Source organism: Leuciscus leuciscus (genome assembly GCF_965113295.1).
Source record: "Leuciscus leuciscus genome assembly, chromosome: 22".
Taxonomy (NCBI): Eukaryota; Metazoa; Chordata; class Actinopteri; order Cypriniformes; family Leuciscidae; genus Leuciscus; species Leuciscus leuciscus.
Window position 1 is genome coordinate 31,112,621 of NC_138746.1, and position 24,937 is coordinate 31,137,557.

Genomic DNA, 24,937 nt, shown 5'->3' on the forward strand with positions numbered 1-24,937 from the left:
CTCCTTTGAAAGTCCATGCAACTAAAACTTTCATGTGTTCAGTAAAAGTTCAGAATAACATAATAAAAGGAAGTGATATTAATTGAGTGGTTTAATCCAGATCTTCTGAAGATTTAGGCGTTTATTTACATATAAACATTGGTCAATGCACATGCATAGAGCACATCAACTATGGTCAATTGCAGCTGAACTGCTCATTGGTTGTTGCGTGTCAAACAAGAGCGCTTGAGCATATGTATAAAGGACTAAATTAAATCTGTGTTTTGAAGATGAACTAAAGTCTTATGGCTTTGGAATAACATCTGAGTAAATGATGACAGAACTTTCTTTTTGGAAAACGTTTTGGGTAAACTAAACCTAAAGAATTTGTTCTTTCTTTTTGTCCACTTTTTTTTTAAATAACAATCAAATACTTATGTTTCAGCACAGAATTTTAGCATAGATATGCTAGATATGTTGAAAAAGGTGATTTAAGGCATTTATGTTTAATACATAAAAAAATAAAGATATTTTAAATTTTCAATCATGTTTGTTGCTCATTTATTCTATGTAAAAAATAATGAATCATTTTATTTAGCTGTATGAATCAGTATTTTGTAATTCACACATTCATACTTATCTAAAAGAGGTTTTTATCTCTAAATTTATTCAGGATGTGCCAGTTTGAATAATGTTAAAGCTGATACTTCATACAAACTTATGATTTTATATCAATACAGAGAAATCATTATGTTGGTACCTTATTAAAAACTGATGAACATCAGGAAGTTCAAATCTATATTTGATGAGGATAAATGTTGTAGCTTTTATGTGGTAATAAATGTTAATGAGCAAGTCCACATGGAACAGCACTGCAGGGATCCACAGAATTGGAAAACTAGTAATTCTTTCAGCTACCAATGAAAGTGTAGTGCTATTAATATTTCCATGTGTAAATGTGGAAAGGTCTGCAGATTCTGTCTGGGCCTGCTGTTAAGAATCAGAATGCTCTTCCCTGAGAAGCTCATGTGTCTCAAGTCCATATAATGACGTTTTATGTGTGTGTGTGTGTGTGTGTGTGTGTGTGTGTGTGTGTGTGTGTGTGTGTGTGTGTGTGTGTGTGTGTATGTATCTCCCTCTGCAGCCTGGGAGGCCTCATAGTTCCCCCGCAGCACCCGGAGGATGGCGTGCTGGAGGCGGTGCTGTTCTCCATGGGTCGCACGATGACTCAGGACGAGGTGAAGCAGCTGATGCAGCGCACCGTTCAGCAGGTGGCCGGAACCCTGAGCCTGGATTTGGACCGGGCCGAGCATCTGCTCATACATTGCAAATGGAACGTGGACTTGTTGATCCAGCGCTACACTGACGACCCAGACGCCCTGGTCCTGGCTGCCGGCCTCAAGATCCGCAACCCCCAGCCGGCCCCGGGCCCTGTGGCCCAATGCCCCGTGTGCCTTTCCCAGTCCAAAGAGAGTGACCCCCCTCCCATGCTCTGCTGCATGCATTACTGCTGCAGGGTGAGTGTGCGGTTCTTCTCAGAATACACTACCGTACAGAAGCTTGTTTGTTACAAATGTTTTTTTTTAATAAATGCTGCTTTAATAATTTTCTTTTCATGGTTTTTATTTTTATTTATTTTTAAGAATCACAGTATTTCACCGCACAAATGTTTCCAACATTGATGATGATAATAAGAAATTATTCTTAAATAGCAAAATAGCATATTAGAATGATTTCTGAATGATCATGTGACTGAAGACTGCTGAAAATTCAGCTTTGTATCACAGGAATAAATTGCATTTTAAAATATATTAAAGTAAAAAAAGCTGTTTTAAATAGTGATGCAAGTATGACATCAGAACCCGGAAGTCTACTTCACTGCCGGTTCCTTTGAGATTTTCCTATGGGTTTTATAATGTTATTTATTTATTTATTTATGTCTAAAATAAAGCCTGAGGTAAACACAACTTGACATTTTGTTATACAACGTACACTGCACACACTCGCACCCCAAGTCTTATCAAGTTACTTATTAAAAACGTATGTTTTTAAAAATGAACATAACTGCTTCTAAATTCACATTTTCGCTGTGTGTGCGTGCGATATATGTTGTAGAACACAACTTCATAGTATAGTCGACTTGTGTTTACCACAGGCTTTATTTTAGACATACATTTTTAAAAAACATAGGAAAATCTCGAAGGAACCAGCGGCGAATTAGGCGACTATTTAGTGTGGGTTCTGATGTCATACCTGCACCACTCTATTGTAATAATATTTTTGAATATTTTGGTTTTACCCCTATTTTTGATCAAATAAATGCAGTCTTGGTAAGCATAAGAGATGACTTTCAAAAACCATTCAATTCTTACCAACCCCAAACTTTTGAATGATTTCCAGTGCCTATATTTTATGTAAAGCTATGATCCATATTCAGTAGATGATGTTCATTAATATGTCAGCATAGCTCATGTGTTTTGGTCAATACCCTAATATCTCTGGCTACATGTGACGCTATGCTGAACTGTGCATTTACAGTTGTTGTCATGCCATCTCTGTTTCCCATCAGTCGTGCTGGCAGGAGTACCTCAGTGCTCGCATCGAACAGAATCTGGTCATGAACTGCGACTGTCCCATCACAGACTGTCGGGCTCAGCCGACCTCCAAGTTCTTCAACAACATCCTCACTGATAAGGACACCATTGCCAAAGTATGTGCAGGGTCAACACACACACTCACACGCCACACTCACACGCCACACACACCACACACGCGCCTCATACACATGCCACACTCACACACCACACCACTCACGCCTCTCACACACACACACACACACATAGACGCCACACCACACACATGCCTCATAATCTCAAGCACACGCCACACATACCCCACACACGCCTCTTACACACGCCACGTCACACACACACACACTCACACATGCCACACACACACACACTCACTCATGCCTCACTCACTCTCTCACACACTCACACACACTCACTTTCTCACACTCACACACACACACACACACACACACACACACACACACACACACTCTCACTCACTCTCTCTCTCTATATCTCTCTCTCACACTCACACAGACACACACTCACTCTCTCTCACACACACACACACACACACTCACTCACTCACACTCTCTCTCTCTCTCTATCTCTCTCTCTCTTACACTCACACAGACACACACACTCAGTGTGTTGAGTGACCTGAGAATGAGTTTGTCTCGTGTGTGTTCTCCTGCAGTACGACAGTGCTCTTCTGCGAGGCTTCGTGGAGAGCTGCTCCAACCTGACCTGGTGCACCAACCCTCAGGGCTGTGACCAGATCCTGTGCAAGGAGAACATCGGCGGCGTGGGAACCTGCTCCAAGTGCTGCTGGTCTTCCTGTTTCAGCTGTAACTTCCCAGAGGTGATCTACCTAATTACTGCTACAGTCTTTCATGAGTACTGTCAGAGTGTGACTGATGTAGAGAAACATGTTGAGAATGTGTGCTGGTCATATTTCAACTTAAAATAAATAAATGCATTTTGTGTAATGAAAGTTAAGCCCTATACACCACTGTTTCAAAAGTTTGCATTCATTTGATAATAAAAAAACAGTGAAATAGTATTACAATTTATTTAATTTCCTTTTTTAATTTATTGTAGAATGTAATTTATTCCTCTCGTCCAGTCTTCAGTTTCACATGATCCTTCAGAAATCATTCTAATATGCTGATTTGCTGCTCTATTACTATCAAATACTATTTATGTGAAATAGTATAGACATTTATAATGGTACAAAATATTTGTCACTTTTGATCTATTTAATTCATCCTTGATGAATAAAAGTATTCATTTATATATTTTCTCCTTTTTTTATTGCTCCTAGAAGACTTTGAATGGTAGTGCATCACTGTTTCCACAAAAATATGAAGCAGCACAACTGTTTTCAACATTGATAATAATAATAAATCAAGCAAATCATGTTACAATGATTTCTGAAGGATCATGTGACACTGAAGACTGGAGTAATATGATGATGATAAATTAAGCTTTAGATCAATAAATTACATTTTAAAATATATTAAAATAGAAAACCTTAAATTCTAATACTATTTCACAGAATTACGTTTTTTACCTTGTATTTGATCAAATAAATGCAGTCTTTGTGAGCATAAAAGTTTAATTGTTCCAAACTTTTGACTAGTAATATTTTAGGACCATTAAGGTGTTTTGCATTGCGACAATGAAGCTTAATTACAAATTGTTTTTAGATCATGGTAGTATTTGTTTTATTGCCTTTTAAGTTATGCGGAGTTAAATAAGAAAAGAAAAAAACATTGTTTTGTACTCTTTTTGCAGTAATTATTTTACTGTAATACAGTAAAAAAAAGTACATTTTGATTTTATGGCTTTTGCTGCCTCTGTAAAAGATCACTCTCCAAATCTTTGGTTTTGATCCCTGAAGATAGACTATTATCAGAGATATATGACTGAGAGTTATATATGACTGAGAGTTATATATGACTGAGAGTTATATATGACTGAGAGTTATATATGACTGAGAGTTATATATGACTGAGAGTTATATATATATATATGACTGAGAGTTATATATATATATATGACTGAGAGTTATATATATATATGACTGAGAGTTCTATATATATATGACTGAGAGTTATATATATATATATATATATATATGACAGAGTTATATATATATATATATATATGACTGAGAGTTATATATATATATATGACTGAGTTATATATATATATATATATATATATATATATATATGACTGAGTTATATATATATATATGACTGAGAGTTATATATATATATATATGACTGAGAGTTATATATATATATATATATATATATATATATATATATATATATATGACTGAGAGTTATATATATATAACTCTCAGTCATATATACATATATATAACTCTCAGTCATATATATATATATATATAACTCTCAGTCATATATAACTCTCAGTCATATATATATATGACTGAGAGTTATATATATATATATATGACTGAGAGTTATATATATATATATATATATGACTGAGAGTTATATATATATATATATGACTGAGTTATATATATATATATATGACTGAGAGTTATATATATATATATGACAGAGTTATATATATATATATATATATATATATATATATATATATATGACTGAGAGTTTTATATATATATATATATATATATATATGACTGAGAGTTATATATATATATATATGACTGAGAGTTATATATATGACTGAGAGTTATATATATATATATGACTGAGAGTTATATATATATATGACTGAGAGTTATATATATATATGACTGAGAGTTATATATGACTGAGAGTTATATAATTATTATATAGCTGAGAGTGCTCTAATCCAAGTCAATAAATGTTTTACTCCAATATTGTTGATCAACGTATGGTTCCAACCTATATTGTGAAAACAAGAGACCTCAGTTCATCACATGTTTACTCGTATGATGGTAGCACAAAGAGGACAGCACAGTTCATCATCACATGTCTGCACGAGATTGTCTCATGGTTTTTCTTAATGGCAACTCAAACTTATGTGAGAACATCCCATTCTCTTATAGGCCTTTACACACACAGTTCAATTTGACTATAATAGTAGAATAACATAAATGGCTATATTCACATTGATTATATGATTAATTTCGGTTTAATAAAAAATCTTCCACAGTGAATGATGGAAATTATGAGGGGTGGTGGCGCAATGGATAAGACACATGCCTTTGGTGTGAGAGACCCGGGTTCGAATCCACTGTGAGACACCAATGTGTCCCTGAGCAAGACACTTAACCCCTAGTTGCTCCAGAGGCGTGCAACCTCTGACATATATAGCAATTGTAAGTCGCTTTGGATAAAAGCGTCAGCTAAATGAATAAATGTAAATGTAAATGAGGAGGTTACATGGGTATTGTGAGATACACTTTAAAAGTAAGCCCTGGTTTTATGAAATGAGTGAGATTAACACCTGTGCTCACGCCTCAATCTCTCTTGTTCAACCATCAGGCGCACTACCCAGCCAGCTGCAGTCACATGTCCCAATGGATGGATGATGGAGGCTATTATGAGGGAATGAGTATGGAAGCACAGAGTAAACATCTGGCCAAACTTATATCCAAGCGATGCCCCAGCTGCCAGGCTCAGATTGAGAAGAATGAGGGTTGCCTACAGTGAGTGTACATCACTACCGCTATTGAATGCTTAAAGATTGTCTAATTGCTTTGTTCACTTTTTTGAACTAAACTGTTTTTTGTTATACCTTTGTTTTGTTTATAATGAAATCGTCATATCAGAGAATTAGGGATGCACCGATATTCAGATTTTGGTCGATACCGATAAATCGTAATATTTAAAAGCCAATAACCGATATATTGGCCGATAAATCTAAACCCAAATTTCGATATAATTTTTGAGAGCCTGACTACAAAAGCAAAAGCCTCACCATTAATATTAGGGGTGTAACGGTTCACAAAATTCACGGTTCGGTTCGATACGATACACTTGTGTCACGGTTCGGTTCGGTACGTTTTTCATAGGCAACAGCAAAAATAAATAAATGCCAGAGAAATTTCCTTGAATAAATTTTTTATTATTATTATTTTATTGAATGAAACTAACATCATAAAGTATGAATTTTTTTTTTTTTTTTTTTGATTTTTTAAATGAGCAATAATGGAGCTATACTTGACTCTTCTTATGAGCATATAAAACAAAACAGCTCCTTGGACAAAATGAAATGTAATATTGTAGGAGTAGGCTAGTCATAAACAGGTTTATTTTAGTTCAGATTAACATTTGAGGGCAGCAATTGTATTCATAATGTCAAAATAAAACAGACGTAATGTTACTTGAAAGCATTATATCCCACTATTCCTGACAAACTTCCATACCTTGCAGTTAGTGTTACTACAGCAAATCCATTCCACGGTGAATGTTGCTGATCTGTGGACACCGGCCAGTTCATTCATGGCACGATGTTTCTTCATGGTTTCCACGTCAGCGCTGTTTGATCCGTTAATAACAGAGAAATGTGCATGTTTCTCACTAGATCTCGCAGTGATGTTATTACTTAAGTGGCGAATTCAAATGCTTTATTTACTGGTCTGGATCTCTTAGCGCTGTGTGGTATTGCTTGATCAGGCTCACGCATAGGACTCGCGAGTCCCGCTTCACAGGTCAAAACTGATAAACGGTCCACACAAACACAATAAGAGTAGCTCAGTTTCGTTCCTTATATTGCATTTGCCAGTTGATGTTGTGGTCGCGCCGGCCTCTATGAGCGCGCTTGCCACCCGCGACGCGCCTTCATTTGAAATAACGAAATTTTGGTCGGCAGAAAAAATGGTCCAACGTAATGCGTACCGAAAACCGAACCGAAAGCCTCGTACCAAACGGTTCGATACGAATACGCGTATCGTTACACCCCTAATTAATATCCATGTCCCAAGTACATAATTATAATGTTCTCACTATAATTTTATGTAGCCTATATGACTGATTTGTGATGCACTAAACTGTATTTTCCTTTTTTTGAAGTGATTCCAATCATTTTTCAAGTAATTCATAACCATCATGTTGAACAGTGCGCATCTGAAGTCTCTCAGCTGAAGGAAAAATCCAATTATTTATCGGCTTTAATATATTGGCCAAATTTTCTTATCGGGCCGATTAACGCTAACATTAAAATTGAACATATATCGCCTGGTACCGTTATGGTGGCCAATATATCGTGCATCCCTACAGAGAATGTGTATTATCTAGTGTTTGTTTTAAATTGAAGAACTATGCAACAGTTAACTTTAATACTGAATTTCTACTTTATATCTATCTCCATGTAGTATGACATGTGCCAAATGTAATCATGGATTTTGCTGGAGATGCCTGAAGCCATGGAAGCCAACACATAAAGATTATTACAACTGCTCAGCCATGGTAAGCATCTTTAAAAGATGGATTGCAATATGATCTTGTAGATGTACCTGTGAAATAAGGTTGCAGATAAACCAGTCTTGTCCCTCTGAGTTAAGTTAAAATACTTACGGCCAGGTGAAACATTATGTAAGGGATAATGTACATCCGGTGGTTCTCTCAAAATAACCCCCGACAGGGGTGATGAGGACTTAATCAGTCTGAAGAGGGTTATTAAGAGAGAACAACTGGCTGGATGTACATTATCCCGCTTATTACACGGGTGCTTGCCACATAAGTAAATAATTAGACACGAAATATTGATCTGAGTTGAAACATTTTATTAGGTCCTTAAACGCAAAGCTTCCGTGGAGAGAGCAATTACAGCGCGGCAAGTTCAAACTAAACGGACATTTAAGAGATACGGTATACAGTCATACCACTTATTGCACAGCATTTCCCCACATAAATAATTATGGGGATAAAATATATTGATTTCAGATTAAACTGTTTTAAATTCGTACCTGTTTGTATCTCATAATCCAACAGTGTACAAAACAATAGTCACAGAATAGCAGAAGCTGCGTTTGTATGAAACAAGAGAGAGCAAGTCCACGATACTGGATGTCATAATTAAATAACTGTACACAAAAATATTGATTAGACTGAGTTTTAATACTTTATTTGCTCACCAAATACAAAACTTCCACGAAGAAACCGTTCCTAGCAGGCGTATAGCACTGCTGACTTCAGTAACCCAGATGAGCCTGCATTATGGCGCGATTGACCAATTAGAATCAAGTATTCCACAGAGCCGTGTAAAAATTATATATATATATATATATATATATATACACTTGAAACATTTAAAAGGTATTTTGAAGAATTTTGGTAAATAAAACTGTTTTTTTTTGCCATTGACAAAATGAACAAAAAAAATACTGAGACGTTTACAGTAAATCATACAGGTTTGAAACAACATGAGGGTGAGGAAACGATGACGGAATATTCATTTTGGGGTGAACTAACTCTTTAATACCCATTTAAAAGCCACTAATCTCATGGCATTATTTATGTAATTGTAAGTGCAGTGTAGATGCACTCATGCCACACCTCTGAGCTGCAATAAACAGTCTGTAAATACCAATGCAGATGCAACTTCAAAACAATCATGGCCATTGTACAGCCTGACATCATCTCATCTGACAGCAGATACTGAATCAGGACAACGCGTCCTCAACTCGTCTGACCAAAGTCAACAGCTTTCACACACGTCTTTCAAAATAAGTCTTGCATCAGAAAAGCATTTACAATTACGTTTTTTGTTGTTTCTTTTTTGGCTACACGACTTACTTGCAACGATTGAGAAACACTGTTTTAAAGCAAGAAGTAAATTACAGTTAAAATAATCAAGTAGTTTCCCACAATTGTATTCACTAAATGAACACAAGAATGATTTGTTATATGCAACAGCAATATTTATCCACCTATATTTATTTAAAATGAACCCATGCAAAAGGCCACACAAGACTTCTATAAACATTTAGATTTCTGCAAGAGTGTTGTGCAGATTCATTAAAGACAGCTTAAACTGATTTTCACAAAACACTAATCAAACTTACCAACCCTAACACTCATTTAACATCAGAGACACTGATTTTAGATATTTGCATATTGTAAATATTCAGACTCCTTGCCTAAACATTCTCTATATCTCTTAATGTGCAATCACAGGTGAGCAAAGCTGCAAGGCAAGAGAAGAAGTTCCAAGACTACAATGAGAGATGCACATTTCATAACCAAGCCAAGGTTTGTTTGAGCCATTCGTCACATTCATTATGAACTTTTGAAATTCTGTACAAGTTGATTTTGTAAGCATCTGTCTATTGCTTTCTGCAGGACTTTGCAATCAACCTGGAGAACAAGGTGTTTTCTATAAATGAGGCTTTACAGATGAAGTCTTTGACGTTTGTGATAGACGCCTGTAAGATTCTTGCTCAAGCTCGAAAGGTGGGAATCTTAATGGCTTTCGTGTTTTTTGTTTTGTTTTTTTCAATCTTTTCAGTTGTTTTCTTTATCCTTATGGTTGTATTTGTGTAATTTGTCTGGTAGGTGCTGGCGTACTCGTGTGTATACAGCTATTACAACCAGGACACTGAGAAGATGGATGTGATGGAGCAGCAGACAGAAGCTCTGGACCTTCATACTAATGCCCTGCAGATCCTGCTGGGTGAGTGTTACTCTGCCAATCAGACAGTCTGTATTGGTTTTGAAAAATGATGGGAATTTTTGGGAAAGACAATTGTTAAAAAAACAAAAACACTTTCAAAACATTAGAATTAGTGCTGGGCAACGATTCATCGTAATTAATCGCATCCAAAATAAAAGTTTCTGTTTACATATAAAATAATTATATACACAGTACACACATATATATTATGTATAAATACATATTTGAATGTATATACTGTGTGTATGTATACGTATGTGTGTGTGTGTGTGTGTGTATGCATGTATGTATGTATGTGTGTGTATATATATTCTATTATGTATTATGTGTGTGTATATATACTCCCTATTCTCTGGACTCGAGTCCGACTCGAGACTCTATTCTCAGGACTCGTGACTTGACTTGGACTCGCGGACTGATGACTCGTTCTTGGACTCGGACTCGAGGATATAAAATCGGACTTGAGCATTCATCAAATGAATGACGTTGGATGAAGTTTCTGACTAAATAGGATTTAAAATTTGATATAAGATGTTACACTTTTCCTGTTTTGGGCTCCAAGACCGGACGGGATCTCTTTTTTTCCTGCATATATGAACGAGCAGAGAGAAAGCCCCAGCCGCGCGCGCGCTCTCATCGTCTTCAAACAACACGAGCGGTGCTCCCTCCTCACGCATATTAATCAAAATCAATTGACACGATAGTAAAAGGTCGGAAGACCGAAGTTTCACGTAGATCATTCAGAGATTTTTTTCTCCTGAATTACCGCGAGGTGTGAATTGTGCTGAAAAAAAAAAAAAACGTTTGCCTTATCTTCTCTGAAAAGCGTTCCGCACATTCAGCTGACATTAGCCACAATTTCAATAAACGAAAAGACCTATCTAGTGATGAAATGTTTTCTGTGTTGACACAAATCTTGTCCTGTCCTAAACTGCCGAGATAATCACACAAGGCGTGCCGTATAGGCTACACGTCCATTAATGACACGTCCGATTCGCGAACTAATGACTCCTTTGAACGATTCACTTTAATGAATGGTTAAAACAACTGACCATCTGTCCAACAACGAACTCACGAGACGTCTGAATCGGTGTATAACAAATCGGTAACACTTTACAATATGTTCCATTTATTAAACTCTAGTTAACTACATTAGTTAACATTTAGGCTACTATTAATAAACTGCACTTCTACAGCATTGTTAATGTTAATTTCAACATTTAGCCTACTAATAGCCTACATTATTGAAATCAAATTTTTTATTTATATTTATTTATATTGTATTTATTATTTATAATTGTCAACACAGTGGTGTCATTTTTGTTTAATGTAGACCCTCTTTTATAATTATATCAGCTCTTTAAAGGTGCCAGAGTAGAGAAATGTTGGCAGTCTTGAAATATAACACAGACTCAACCTTGATGACTCGACTCGGACTCGAACACTGGGGACTCGAGACTCGACTCGGACTCGAACTCAGGTAATGGTGACTCGACTCGGACTCGACTCGGTCTCTTCTTTGGTGACTCGGACTCGAACACGAGGACTCGAGACTTGACTCGGACTCGACAATTGGTGACTCGACTACAACACTGATATATATATATATATATATAGTGTGAGGAAAATAAGTATTTGAACACCCTGCTATTTTGCAAGTTCTCCCCCTTGAAAATCATGGAGGGGTCTGAAATTGTCATCGTAGGTGCATGTCCACTGTGAGAGACATAATCTAAAAAAAAAAATCCAGAAATCACAATATATGATTTTTTAACTATTTATTTGTATGATACAGCTGCAAATAAGTATTTGAACACGTGTCTATCAGCTAGAATTCTGACCCTCAAAGACCTGTTAGTCTGCCTTTAAAATGTCCACCTCCACTCCATTTATTATCCTAAATTAGATGCACCTGTTTGAGGTCGTTAGCTGCATAAAGACACCTGTCCACCCCATACAATCAGTAAGAATCCAACTACTAACATGGCCAAGACCAAAGAGCTGTCCAAAGACACTAGAGACAAAATTGTACACCTCCACAAGGCTGGAAAGGGCTACGGGGAAATTGCCAAGCAGCTTGGTGAAAAAAGGTCCACTGTTGGAGCAATCATTAGAAAATGGAAGAAGCTAAACATGACTGTCAATCTCCCTCGGACTGGGGCTCCATGCAAGATCTCACCTCGTGGGGTCTCAATGATCCTAAGAAAGGTGAGAAATCAGCCCAGAACTACACGGGAGGAGCTGGTCAATGACCTGAAAAGAGCTGGGACCACCATTTCCAAGGTTACTGTTGGTAATACACTAAGACGTCATGGTTTGAAATCATGCATGGCACGGAAGGTTCCCCTGCTTAAACCAGCACATGTCAAGGCCCGTCTTAAGTTTGCCAATGACCATTTGGATGATCCAGAGGAGTCATGGGAGAAAGTCATGTGGTCAGATGAGACCAAAATAGAACTTTTTGGTCATAATTCCACTAAACGTGTTTGGAGGAAGAAGAATGATGAGTACCATCCCAAGAACACCATCCCTACTGTGAAGCATGGGGGTGGTAGCATCATGCTTTGGGGGTGTTTTTCTGCACATGGGACAGGGCGACTGCACTGTATTAAGGAGAGGATGACCGGGGCCATGTATTGCGAGATTTTGGGGAACAACCTCCTTCCTTCAGTTAGAGCATTGAAGATGGGTCGAGGCTGGGTCTTCCAACATGACAATGACCCGAAGCACACAGCCAGGATAACCAAGGAGTGGCTCTGTAAGAAGCATATCAAGGTTCTGGCGTGGCCTAGCAAGTCTCCAGACCTAAACCCAATAGAGAATCTTTGGAGGGAGCTCAAACTCCGTGTTTCTCAGCGACAGCCCAGAAACCTGACTGATCTAGAGAAGATCTGTGTGGAGGAGTGGGCCAAAATCCCTCTTGCAGTGTGTGCAAACCTGGTGAAAAACTATCGGAAACGTTTGACCTCTGTAATTGCAAACAAAGGCTACTGTACCAAATATTAACAATGATTTTCTCAGGTGTTCAAATACTTATTTGCAGCTGTATCACACAAATAAACAAGTAATCATACATTGTGATTTCTGGATTTTTTTTTTTTTAGATTATGTCTCTCACAGTGGACATGCACCTACGATGACAATTTCAGACCCCTCCATGATTTCTAAGTGGAAGAACTTGCAAAATAGCAGGGTGTTCAAATACTTATTTTCCTCACTGTATATATGTGTGTGTGTATATATATATATATATATATATATATATATATATATATATATATATATATATATATATATATATATATATATATATATATGCACGCACGCACACACACGCACACACACATATATATATATATATATATATATATATATATATATATATATATATATATATATATATATATATATATATATATATATATATATATATACACACACACAATGTGTTTTATATATAAATAACACATTTTTCTTAAATATATACATGCATATGTGTGTATTTATATATACAAAATAATTATACACAGTACACACACATATATTATGTAAACACAAACTTTTATTTTGAATGCGATTAATCGTTGCCCAGCATTAATTAGAATGCAACACAGACCAACACATTGACCTTGATTATGGAAGTGTTTTTCCCATTCATATTCTTCAAAAACCTCATGAGATTTTAAGTTAATATTTCAATAATTTAATGACACATTGGCATGTTCACGGTTCTCTGTCAGTTAATGTTGACATGATATGCAAGTAAATAGTTAAAATATCGCTGACACCTTATCTTAAAGGGATACTTCACCGTTTTTTCATATTAAACTATGTTATTCCCTTAACTAAGACGAGTTGATACATACCTCTCTCGTCTCAGTGCGTGCACTCAATCGCTCTGGCGAGCGGCGACACTTTGATGCACCTCCACGTTTTCCCTATTTAAATACAGTTACACGAGTAGTTACACGACCAAGTATGGTGACACAAAATAAAACGTGGTGCTTTTCTAAGCGAGTAAAAAGGATAACTATAATGTATGGCGGAATAGCACTTGGGACTCGGGAGCACTCTGACTCGGCGCAGTAAAAAGTCACGTTGGTTCTAATGACAGAAGTGAGAGGGAGAGGGGAAGAGGATATTTCAGGAGTGACTTTTTACTGCGCCGAGTCGAAGTGCTGCCAAGTGCTATTCCGCCATACATAATAGTTATCCTTTTAACTGGGCTAAGCTAAGTGCTAGCAAAGTGTCGCCGCGCGCCAGAGCGATTGAGTGCACGCACTGAGACGAGAGAGGTATGCATCAACCCATCTTAGGTAAGCGAATAACATAGTTTAATATGAAAAAACGGTGAAGTATCCCTTTAAGGTGACGTAGTTACATGTCGTTACTGCATGTTCTTGCTATATTAATAACAGTAAATTATGCATAATTACAAGAAACCTAACCATAACTCTGTAGTACGTACAAGTAGTTAATTAATATTGCTCAGTACTTATTAGAGTTAAGTACAAAGTAACTGCGTCACCGTTCAATCTTTTTTGATTTTGTAGCTTGACTTTAAAATGGACTCAAACCTCTTTTTAGTCGTGATCGTGTCTCTCCACATTAATTCACCAAATCAAATTTAATAACTTATTATTATTATTATTATTTCAATTATAAAAATGAAGACAGAAATAGATTACTGTTTGTAGTTATTGTATTGTACTGTAAAATAAATTTATATTTGATTAATTTTATTACACTACAAGTTACAATAATAATATTCATGTTTATTCATGTTTCACTTTCACACGTTCAAATCCTTGAGTTAAAAAAAAAAAAATAAAAAAAAAAAAAACAAAAATAAAAAAAATTACATATTCTAATAAGCAAAAACAAAAAAAACTCAACTAAAAAAAACAAAAAAAAAAAACAAAACCAAAATAATACGAAAAAAAAAAATGCAAAAAAACAAAAACAAATACACCAAAAATGAAAAAACAAACAACAAAAAAAAAAAAAAAAAAAATAGCAAAAAAAAAAAATAAAAAAAAACCTACAAAACACCAAAAACACAATAAAAAACAACAAAAAAAAAAAAAAAAAACAAAAACTAAAAAAAACCACATACACAAAAAAAAAAAAAAAAAAAAACAAAAAAAAACAATAGCATCCTGTGGTCCGACTCCTGAAACCTGAACACCTTAACACAGGCCTAGAGCTGATCCGTCGAATTCAGGAACGTCTAGTGGCCATCCTCCAGCACTCCACTCAGGTACATCTACTCCTGCAGAATTCTCACTTGTGCACTTTTTTATAGGCTTAAACATGAACTTGTTTATTAAAGGGATAGTTCACTTTGAAATAAAATTTTGGTATGTTTTAGCTTACCTCAAGGGCATCCAAGATGTAGGTGTCTTTTTTTCCGCAGTAGTTTCAATTTTGATATTTTTAAGTCAAACCGTTCTTGTCTGTCAGTCAAATAATGCAGGTCTATGGTCACCACCTCAAAGAGCAAGCACAGAGTCCAAATTAAAACAATTCACATTGATGGCCTAAGACACGAAACGAGTGGTTTGTGTGAGAAAACGAACAGTATTTATATCGTTTTTACCTCTTGAACACAGCCACGTCCAAATTATCTGAGGGCGCGGGCGGGTATAGATATATACACTAGATGTCGCCTTGGCTACTGCAGTTCATTGGAACGAAACCGTAGCCAAGGCGATATCTAGTGTATATATCTATACCCGCCCGCGCCCTCAGATCATTTGGACGTGGCTGTGTTCAAGAGGTAAAAACTATATAAATACTGTTCGTTTTCTCACACAAACCGCTCGTTTCGTGTCTTAGGCCATCAATGTGTACTTACGATGGGGAATTGTTTAATTTGGACGATGTGGAATTGTTTTAATTTGGACTCTGTGCATGCTCTTTGAGGTGGTGACCATAGACCTGCATTATTTGACTGACAGACAAGAACAGTTTGACCTAAAAATATCAAAATTGAAACTACTGCGGAAAAAGACACCTACATCTTGGATGCCCTTGAGGTAAGCTAAAACATACCAAAATTTTATTTCAAAGTGAACTATCCCTTTAAAAGCCTTCAAAGCAACACATTTGACCATCTCCGATTGGCAGGACTTCCGTGTGGGATATCAGTCCAAGACCGGGTCAGACCAGGAGACGGCACAGGCCTCTAATCTGGCTAACAACACAGACGCCAACAAAGAGTGAGCCACCACACATTTACAGAGAAGCGCCACTGACGCATGCAGATTTTTTTTTTTTACACTTGTTTATTATTTCAGGTCCAAATCAGAAGGAGGCTCTGAGTCCGCTGACTCCGACAACAACAACAACGAAGACCCCGGCGACGAGGCCGAGGAGGATGACGAGTATGACGATGAATACGTTCCAGAATGGCACGAGGATTATGACGAGGAAGACATAGATGACGACGACTTCTTTTCTGATGATGATGAATCTGAAAACTTAGAGAGGGACTTCAGCCCTTTTGACTAAATGAGAGTGATACACAATGCTTACATAATGCCTACTAATATAAAAGTAGACACTACAAATACCACACCCATGTAAGAAAGAAAAAAGCGACTATTTGTTATGGGAATCCAGAGTTTTGAGTATGTTCCTCTGTAGCATGGTCTTTGCTTCGCACTTAGCACCTACTTTGAGCCCTAGCATAAATTGGTTGTTACACCAAAAGTGGTATTTCACGTTTATTTAGGTTTATGCTACAGTTTCTTTATCTTCTGAAATTGTAACGTCGTTCATGGCTGATGAGGGTACTCCACTAAGTTCATTGAAGGATCTTAACTATTGATGTTATATTGTAGAGGTGATAATTTTTTGAAACTGTTCATAGTTTTGTTAACAAATTACATTTTTTCGGTAAAAAAAATTAAAAAGAAGGGATTAAGAAAGCAGTTTTTTTTTTTTTTTGTCAAAGGCATTGTGTATTTAGTTTGAATACCAAAAGTTCTTGCCTTTATTCTATTTTAAATTTGTTTTTGAATGCCTTCATATTTGACATTAAGTTGGTTGATCACCATTTGAATGATTGTAAGCATTTGAATTTGGAAATATTTTCAAAGATTTTGAGAAGAGAAAAACATCAGCATCCGTGTTTAAGGGCTGCATGAAAAATGACTAGTTTCTCAGATGAGAGTCCATGAACAAGGATGATGCTTTAACTACCAGCTGATTGTGTCGAGCACCGGAGCCCTACAAACTCGAGAAGTTCCTTCAGCCTGTCTCATTAAGATGCAGTAATGGCAATAAATATTTAAAAGTATTGTAGCTCGTCGCATTATTTGCTAAGCAAAACATACCTTAATCGCTTTCAGTTTTTCATCAAAAAAAAAAAAGTTTTAATTCTTTGGACATGTTTATGTTCACTTGTATAGAGATGGAGATATAAAATATCTTCCAAAGTCCAATTTTGAATTGAGATAGACCTATATATTCATATACTGTCCATCTTCTGAAATGTTTTCTCTGTTAAACTTAAAGTTACTCAACTTCAGCTCACAAAATAAATGCTTTTCTTCAAATTGAGTGTAGAGGGTTTGTTTTCTTGTTGTTGTTTTTTTTTGCTTGCAATACAGTGTGTAACATTAGCCAAAGAAAAGCTCCCAAACATCTTTAAGTTCAGAGGATGGGATCTTGGAAAGAACGGACCTACCTTAGTTCTCTTACGAGAGGTTCCCTCGTATTGCGTAAGTTGCTTACGCTACGGGTAAAGTTGTCTTTTCTCGAGATCTGAAGCCAAAAAATTATCCTTAATTTTGTATTTATTGTCAACGCAGTGCGGCAGACAGCAGACCATGGCAGGCTGTATGAGCGTGCTCATTGGCTGTCCTGCGGCAACTGCAGCAGCCTACCAGTGAGCCCTGCGTGATGTCACGCCCTCCACGCGCCTGGCCCGCCAGAATGGGTGTGGCTGGCGTGTATAAAAGAGGGGCTCACAGGCTGGAATTCTGATATTCTGATTCTGGAATTCCGCTGTCTTCAGCGAAGCTCTTCGCATCGCTGGATCTTGAGAGCCGCCGCCGTTGAAACAAGCGACCAGCAAGCCTAGGAAGCGTCTGAGGAAGCCGGCCGTCTTCGCCGCCTTCAGCCCTCCGTGCCTGCTACGCCATCCGGCGACATATCCTTTTCACTGCTGTGTGTGTTCGCCCCGCGACACACACTTTCTCTCCTAAAAGAGCGCGAGGCGTTTTTGTCAAAATGCCTCGGATTTCCTGCGGTTCGTGCAAAGCCCCGCTCAGTCATGGAGACCGCCACGTCATCTGCGCTCTCTGCCTGGGCCGCGAGCACGCCGCCACCGCACTCTCTTCGGGCAGCTGCCCTGAGTGCGAGGAGCTTTCAATGTCGACCCTGCGGGCTCGACTTAAAGCTTTTAACGACGAAGCTGTCACTCCGCCTGTCCCTGCGGGGCCGCGCAGAAAGAAGCGCCGCTCCCAGAGACCACCGGAGTCACCCGCGGCAATGAGAAGCTCGCCGGATCCGTTCCCTCGAGCTTCCCTTTCTCCCTCTCCGCCCCCCCTCTCGGCCGCGCAGCCGCCGGCACTCGCCCGCGCCGCCGCCACTTCAGGGGATGAGGCGGATGAACTGGACGAGGACGCTGCCGCTGACAGCTGTTCTATCCTGGCCTCTGACAGCGAGGAATGGTCCACCTCCTCGTCAGTCCAGGAATCCGGCCGTACTCGAGCCGGCGAGGATGCGGAGCTTCTGCGCCTTCTCACCAAGGCCGTTGACCAGCTTGGCCTCAAGTGGTCGCCGCCTGAGGAACCAGCGCCGTCGAGGCTGCTTTCTCCACCGCCGCCGCCGAGCACCCGCTTCAAGGACTGCACCTTTCCTTCCAGAGCTTCACACGGAACTCTCTAAATCGTGGAACGCTCCATTCTCCGCAAGAGTTTCCTCCCATTCCTCCGCGGCGCTCTCACAGGTTGACGGCGCCGCCGAGAAGGGGTACAATGCCATTCCACCCGTGGAAGAGGCGGTCGCAGCGCACCTTTGCCCGCCCTCTGGATGGCGTTCAAAGGCTGCCCTCCCGTCTAAAGCCTGCAGGACCACTTCTGCCCTTGTCGGCCGCGCTTTCACTGCCGCCGGACAAGCTGTATCAGCCCTGCATTCTATGGCGATACTACAGATCCTCCAAGCCGATCTCCTCCGTGTTTTGGACGAGAAAGGCTCGGACCCTGTCTCCATAACGGATCTACGCAGCGCGACGGACCTTTCCACGAAATCCGCTGCCCAGGCTCTTGGAAGGTGCATGTCTTCGCTGACCGTCACAGAGAGGCACCTCTGGTTGACGCTCGCCGACATGAGGGATGCTGAGCGCAACGTGTTTCTCAACGCCCCGCTCTCCCACACCGGCCTCTTCGGCCCAGCGGTTAACGGGATCGTTGACCACTTCTCGGAGGTACAAAAGACCACGCAGGCTATGAACCTCTTCCTGCCTCGACGCTCGAGCTCAGCCGCACGCCGTCCACGTGACCAGCCTGCACAAAGCTCCACACAGCGTCCAGCTCGACCTCCGTCTTCGCAGCGACGACAGGGCGGCCGCCCTGGATCGCGCTCGACCAGCCGCAACAGGCCGCCTCCCTCACGGGGACCTCGGCCTAAGATCGCGCTGAAACCCGAGCCAGCGAAGTCCTCCTAGCAGCACTAGGGAGGAAAAGACGGTTAAGTCCCGCTGCGGCCGGACCACCGTCAAAGCTTCACGCGCTGTCAGTCCCCGTCGTCATGGCTACTGCAGACGCTTATCTAGCAGCCAACGAGCCGGTAAATCGACCTTCTCGCCTGCACTCAACCGCCGTTTTCACGGCGACCCAGAGAAATCTCAAAAAGAGCTCAATGTCTGGTTATTCGGCTCACGCCGTATGTGTTTCAAGTGTAGGAAATGTGCCCGCGTTTCTGTGTTCACCCCTACACACAAGCACTATAAACCCCGTTTCTCTATCAGAGCCCACTCTCATAAAGCGGACAAAAGCCGCTCGAGTGTTGAATGTAGGTCACGTGTCCACAACCCCGTGCCCACACCTACCCACTGCCCGCTCTGTTACACGGCCCCTCACTACCGGTCACCCGCGGTGTGTAAGTCCTGTGCCCGCCCCCGAGCGCTCACACATACTAACGAACACTGCACCCCCAGCGCCGCTATCGCGCGCTGTCCATCACACAATATGTTCCCCGTCCAAAGCCACCGGGTTAATGTGTGTGAAACGGCCAGCCATCTCTGTATGCGAGCCGCCGTATTCGAGCACCGAGAGTGCGCCTCCGAATCAGGTTCTCGAGCCCGTACATCACGGCTATCGGAACCCGGAGGCCATTCTGCCCTTAGCTATACATGTGAAAGCATGGGAAGCTATTCCAGGCGTGTCAGAATGGGTGCTGGGCACAGTGAGAGAAGGCTATTCACTGCAGTTCGCTCGCCGTCCCCCGCGCTTTCGAGCGCGAACCGAGACGAGAGTGAATGGGGAAGTAGCACACCTACTTCGTGCAGAGATAGCGAAGCTTCTGTGCAAAGGGGCCATAGAACCGGTACACCCTTCTATGACCGAGGCAGGTTTTTACAGCCGTTATTTCCTCGTGCCCAAGAAGGATGGAGCTCTCAGACCAATCCTAGATATGAGATACTTGAACAAAGCTCTTATGAAAAGACCGTTCAAGATGCTCACAACCAGACAGATTCTCGCGCAAATTCGCCCGAGAGACTGGTTTATCTCCCTCGATCTGAAAGACGCTTACTTTCAGATCCAGATAATACCCCGTCACAGGCCATTCTTGAGATTCGCCTTCGACGGTCAGGTATATCAGTACACCGTCCTGCCGTTCGGCCTGTCTTTAGCACCCCGTACGTTCACGAAGTGCATAGACACGGCTCTCGCTCCCCTGAGAGGTCAGGGCATGCGAATTTTGAACTATCTGGACGATTGGCTGATTCTAGCACAGTCAGAGAGAGAACTCATCTCTCACAGAACAGTGCTTCTCAGCCACCTGGAAAGCTTGGGTCTCGCGGTCAACTGGACCAAGAGCTCATTACTGCCCAGTCAGTCAACCTCTTTTCTGGGCTTGGAACTGGACTCTGTGGCAATGACGGCTCGGCTGTCGATACAGCGCGCGCGCCGTATCAAGCGCCTGGCCGCATCTTTCCAGCTGGGCAGCACCGCACCCCTGAAAACGTTTCAGAGGATGCTGGGTTATATGGCTTCAGCTGCAGCAGTGCTTCAGCTGGGTCTATTACATATGCGCCCCCTACAACGCTGGTTGAACGCCCGTGTGCCTCGCCGAGCCTGGGCTTCCGGCGGCATTCGAATCAGGGTGACTCAGAGCTGCGTTTCAGCGCTGAGACCCTGGTTAGCGGCCGACTGGTACCAGCAGGGAGTGATAATGGGAGGCGTCTCACACCGCAAAGTTATCTCGACGGATGCATCCAACTCAGTTTGGGGCGCTCTGTTCGAGGGCAAACCGGTCTTTGGCCTGTGGTCAGACCAGGAAAAATGCCTCCACATAAACTGTTTGGAGATGATAGCGGTCGAGAACGCGCTCAGGCACTTCCTCCCACATATACGGGTTCACCACGTGCTAGTCCGTTCGGACAACATGTCTGTGGTGTCCTACGTGAACCGACAGGGCGGTGTCAGATCCAGAAATCTCTGCAATCTGGCGAAACGCCTTCTAGTGTGGGCTCACCACGCGCTGCGCTCGCTGAGAGCCGCACACGTGCCTGGCCACATGAATGTCGGTCCAGACAAGACTGTCCAGGAACAACATTCCCCCGGGAGAATGGGCCCTGCACCCTCAGACAGTCCAGCTACTGTGGCACCTGTTCGGCAGGGCGGAAGTCGACCTATTTGCGTCAAAAGACAACGCTCATTGCCCGAGGTTTTTCTCAAAGAGCGAGGACGCGCTGGCCCAAACCTGGCCCAGCCGCCCGCTGTATGCTTTCCATCCGATCTCTCTGTTACCACAGGTAATAAAGAGGATCAGGGAAACGCGCCACTCGGTGCTCCTCATAGCCCCACGATGGGAGAACCAAATTTGGTACCCAGAGCTAGTGAGGCTGTCGCACTCACCCCCCTGGCCGATCCCGGTCAAGACAGATCTCCTCTCTCAAGCCGGCGGTTCGATATGGCATCCCCACCCAGAGCGCTGGTCTCTGCACGCGTGGGTAATCAACGGATACCCGTTGAACTGTCAGAAGGGGTCATAAACACGATCACGCAGTCTAGAGACTCTACGCGTCTAAATGGTCAGTGTTCACTAAATGGTGCGCCACTAGGAGCCTGGATCCACGCACATGCGGGGTTTCGCGGGTGCTCTCCTTCCTACAAGAGCTGTTGGACAAGGGCAGGTCCCCCTCCACGCTCAAAGTATATGTTGCGGCTATCGCAGCGTTCGCTGAGACGACGCGCAGCCATGCAATAGGAAGAAATGAGCTCATTATCCGCTTCCTTAGGGGAGCCAGGAGGATGAACCCCCCGCGGCCCCCCTCGGTTTCTATCTGGGATCTTTCTTTGGTCTTGGAGGCCCTGAAAGCTTTTCCCTTTGAACCATTAGATTCCGTGGATTTGAAATACCTTTCGCTTAAAACCGTTTTTCTGATAGCTCTGGCATCAGTAAAACGAGTGGGGGATTTACACGCGCTGTCTGTCAGCCCTGCGTGTCTCGAGTTCGGACCTAATGACTCTAAAAGTCATCCTCAAACCGAGACATGGTTACGTCCCAAAAGCGATTGGCACTCCCTTTAGGGCGCAGATCATCTCCCTGTCGGCTCTGCCTGCATCCGACAGTGATGATAGTGATAACCTCCTATGCCCCGTCAGGGCGCTGAGAGTGTACATCACACGCTCCGCCGCCTTCAGGCGTTCCGAGCAGCTTTTCGTTTCGTTTGGTGGGCGCACCAAGGGTCTCGCCGCCTCGAAACAGAGTCTGTCCAGATGGATAGTGGACTCAATCGCAGCTGCATATGCGTCCAAACACCTGCAGTGCCCTATGGGCATCAGAGCCCATTTCACCAGAGGCATGGCCTCTTCGTGGGCTTGGTCTAGCGGGATTTCTATTCACGACATATGTATGGCGGCAGGCTGGGCCTCCCCCTCCACATTCGTGAGATTTTATAATCTGGAAGTCCCCGCCTTGCAGGCTAAACTGTTATCAGTCTAAACGGGATGTATGTTCTGCCCATCTATTATGCGCAGACTACTCCTATGTATTACTAGCTTTTCTGGTAAGCTGCACTAGGGATAAAAGTCTCTTTATACAGACCGGTGGTCCCGCTCTGTATTTTTCCCCATCATGCGCTGATGTATTAGAGCGGGCCCGCGTTGCTGGACGCCTAGTCTTCACTTGTGGCGCTAGGGCTTACACTTTTCATACATGGACCGGCGAGGCCGCTCTATATATTCTCCCTGTGATGTGCTTGTGTACTGTGCTGGCCCGCGTTGCTGGCCACACTCACCTCGGGTTTATACACAGTGCCGCTCTGTACCCTTATGAAGTGCTTATGACATGTGCTGGCCCGTGTTGCTGGCCGCCTGTTCTCGCATGTTATTTTCCCCGGGTTCCCTGGGAATCATGCATTGATGCTCGGCGCGCACGGCGTTGACAAGGGGTTCCCGTAGCGTAAGCAACTTACGCAATACGAGAGAACCTCTCGTAAGAGAACGTACTCGGTTCTCTAGAAGAGGGAACGAGTATTGCGTAACCTGCCATGTCGCGCCACGAGCTTATTCGCTTCAGTCTATGAAAACCAGAATTCCAGCCTGTGAGCCCCTCTTTTATACACGCCAGCCACACCCATTCTGGCGGGCCAGGCGCGTGGAGGGCGCGACGTCACGCAGGGCTCACTGGTAGGCTGCTGCAGTGACCGCAGGACAGCCAATGAGCACGCTCATACACCCTGCCCATGGTCTGCTGTCTGCCGCACTGCGTTGACAATAAATACAAAATTATGGATAATTTTTTGGCTTCAGATCTCGAGAAAAGACAACTTTACCCGTAGCGTAAGCAACTTACGCAATACTCGTTCCCTCTTCTAGAGAGAACCGAGGTTACGTTAGGTAACCGAGTACGTTTTGTTGCACTCCATTAAATTGTCTTTAATGCCAGAAAGCATGCTTGGTGAAAGTCCCCTAACTAGCTCAGTTTTGAAACCATCTCAAGTCCCCTGCATTTTGATTCGGGGGCATTAACGCAGGATCTGTACTAGCACTGAAACTAAGATGGAGCAAGAGGTCTGTAATACCTGGAGAAACCTGTCCTTCAGTTTCCATTCTTCTCGATGCCTGTTGTTGTTCTGCTGCCGCAGGACCTTCAGAAGTGCAAGATTTACAAAGAAGTCCAACATCTTTTCCATAGGTACTCAGTTCTGCTGCAAAGTTGTTTTGAACCAATTACCCAAACTGTAAATGTCATGTGACTAATCACTGTGAAATGTATGTGTGTCCTAGTTTGTGTACTTATGTACTTTTCTGTGCTGTTTTGTAGTATAAATAGTGCGAGTAGTGTGGTGTTCACATTGAAAATTACAAAATCCACTTCAGTTTTCAAATGATGCACTTAATTTTGGTTAATTAATTAGTTGTCTTATTTTATTAGACAACTCAGTGGCAAAATGTGCCCCAATTTACCTGAATTAAAAAAAAACAAGGGCCTGTCCCAGTACCCACACTTGTGGTTTTTGCACTTGAGCACTTTTCTACTTGAATGAAATATTTCCT

The 24,937-nt window shown here is 41.5% G+C and overlaps 2 protein-coding genes across 6 annotated transcripts in view; both read left to right on the forward strand.

Moving 5' to 3' along the window:
* Positions 1–10,271, forward strand: part of cul9 (cullin 9) — a 47,282-nt gene extending 37,011 nt beyond the window's left edge. For all 5 annotated transcript variants that reach the window (XM_082154586.1, XM_082154585.1, XM_082154584.1 and 2 more), the window contains 8 exons: positions 1,124–1,496; positions 2,549–2,689; positions 3,247–3,411; positions 6,068–6,231; positions 7,900–7,993; positions 9,704–9,778; positions 9,869–9,979; positions 10,082–10,271. In XM_082154586.1, coding sequence (XP_082010712.1) covers positions 1,124–1,496; positions 2,549–2,689; positions 3,247–3,411; positions 6,068–6,231; positions 7,900–7,993; positions 9,704–9,778; positions 9,869–9,979; positions 10,082–10,249 — 1,291 coding nt within the window. In that variant the 3' untranslated portion in view covers positions 10,250–10,271. The remainder of the gene's footprint in view (positions 1–1,123; positions 1,497–2,548; positions 2,690–3,246; positions 3,412–6,067; positions 6,232–7,899; positions 7,994–9,703; positions 9,779–9,868; positions 9,980–10,081) is intronic.
* Positions 10,272–14,306: 4,035 nt separating this feature from the next.
* Positions 14,307–17,761, forward strand: LOC309486910 (uncharacterized protein; the record flags this gene model as incomplete). The annotated part of the gene is made up of 4 exons (XM_082154377.1): positions 14,307–14,315; positions 15,355–15,459; positions 16,329–16,420; positions 16,499–17,761. The coding sequence occupies 4 exons, from the start codon at positions 14,307–14,309 to the stop codon at positions 16,710–16,712; spliced, it is 420 nt and encodes a 139-aa protein (XP_082010503.1). The 3' UTR covers positions 16,713–17,761.
* Positions 17,762–24,937: the final 7,176 nt, after the last annotated feature.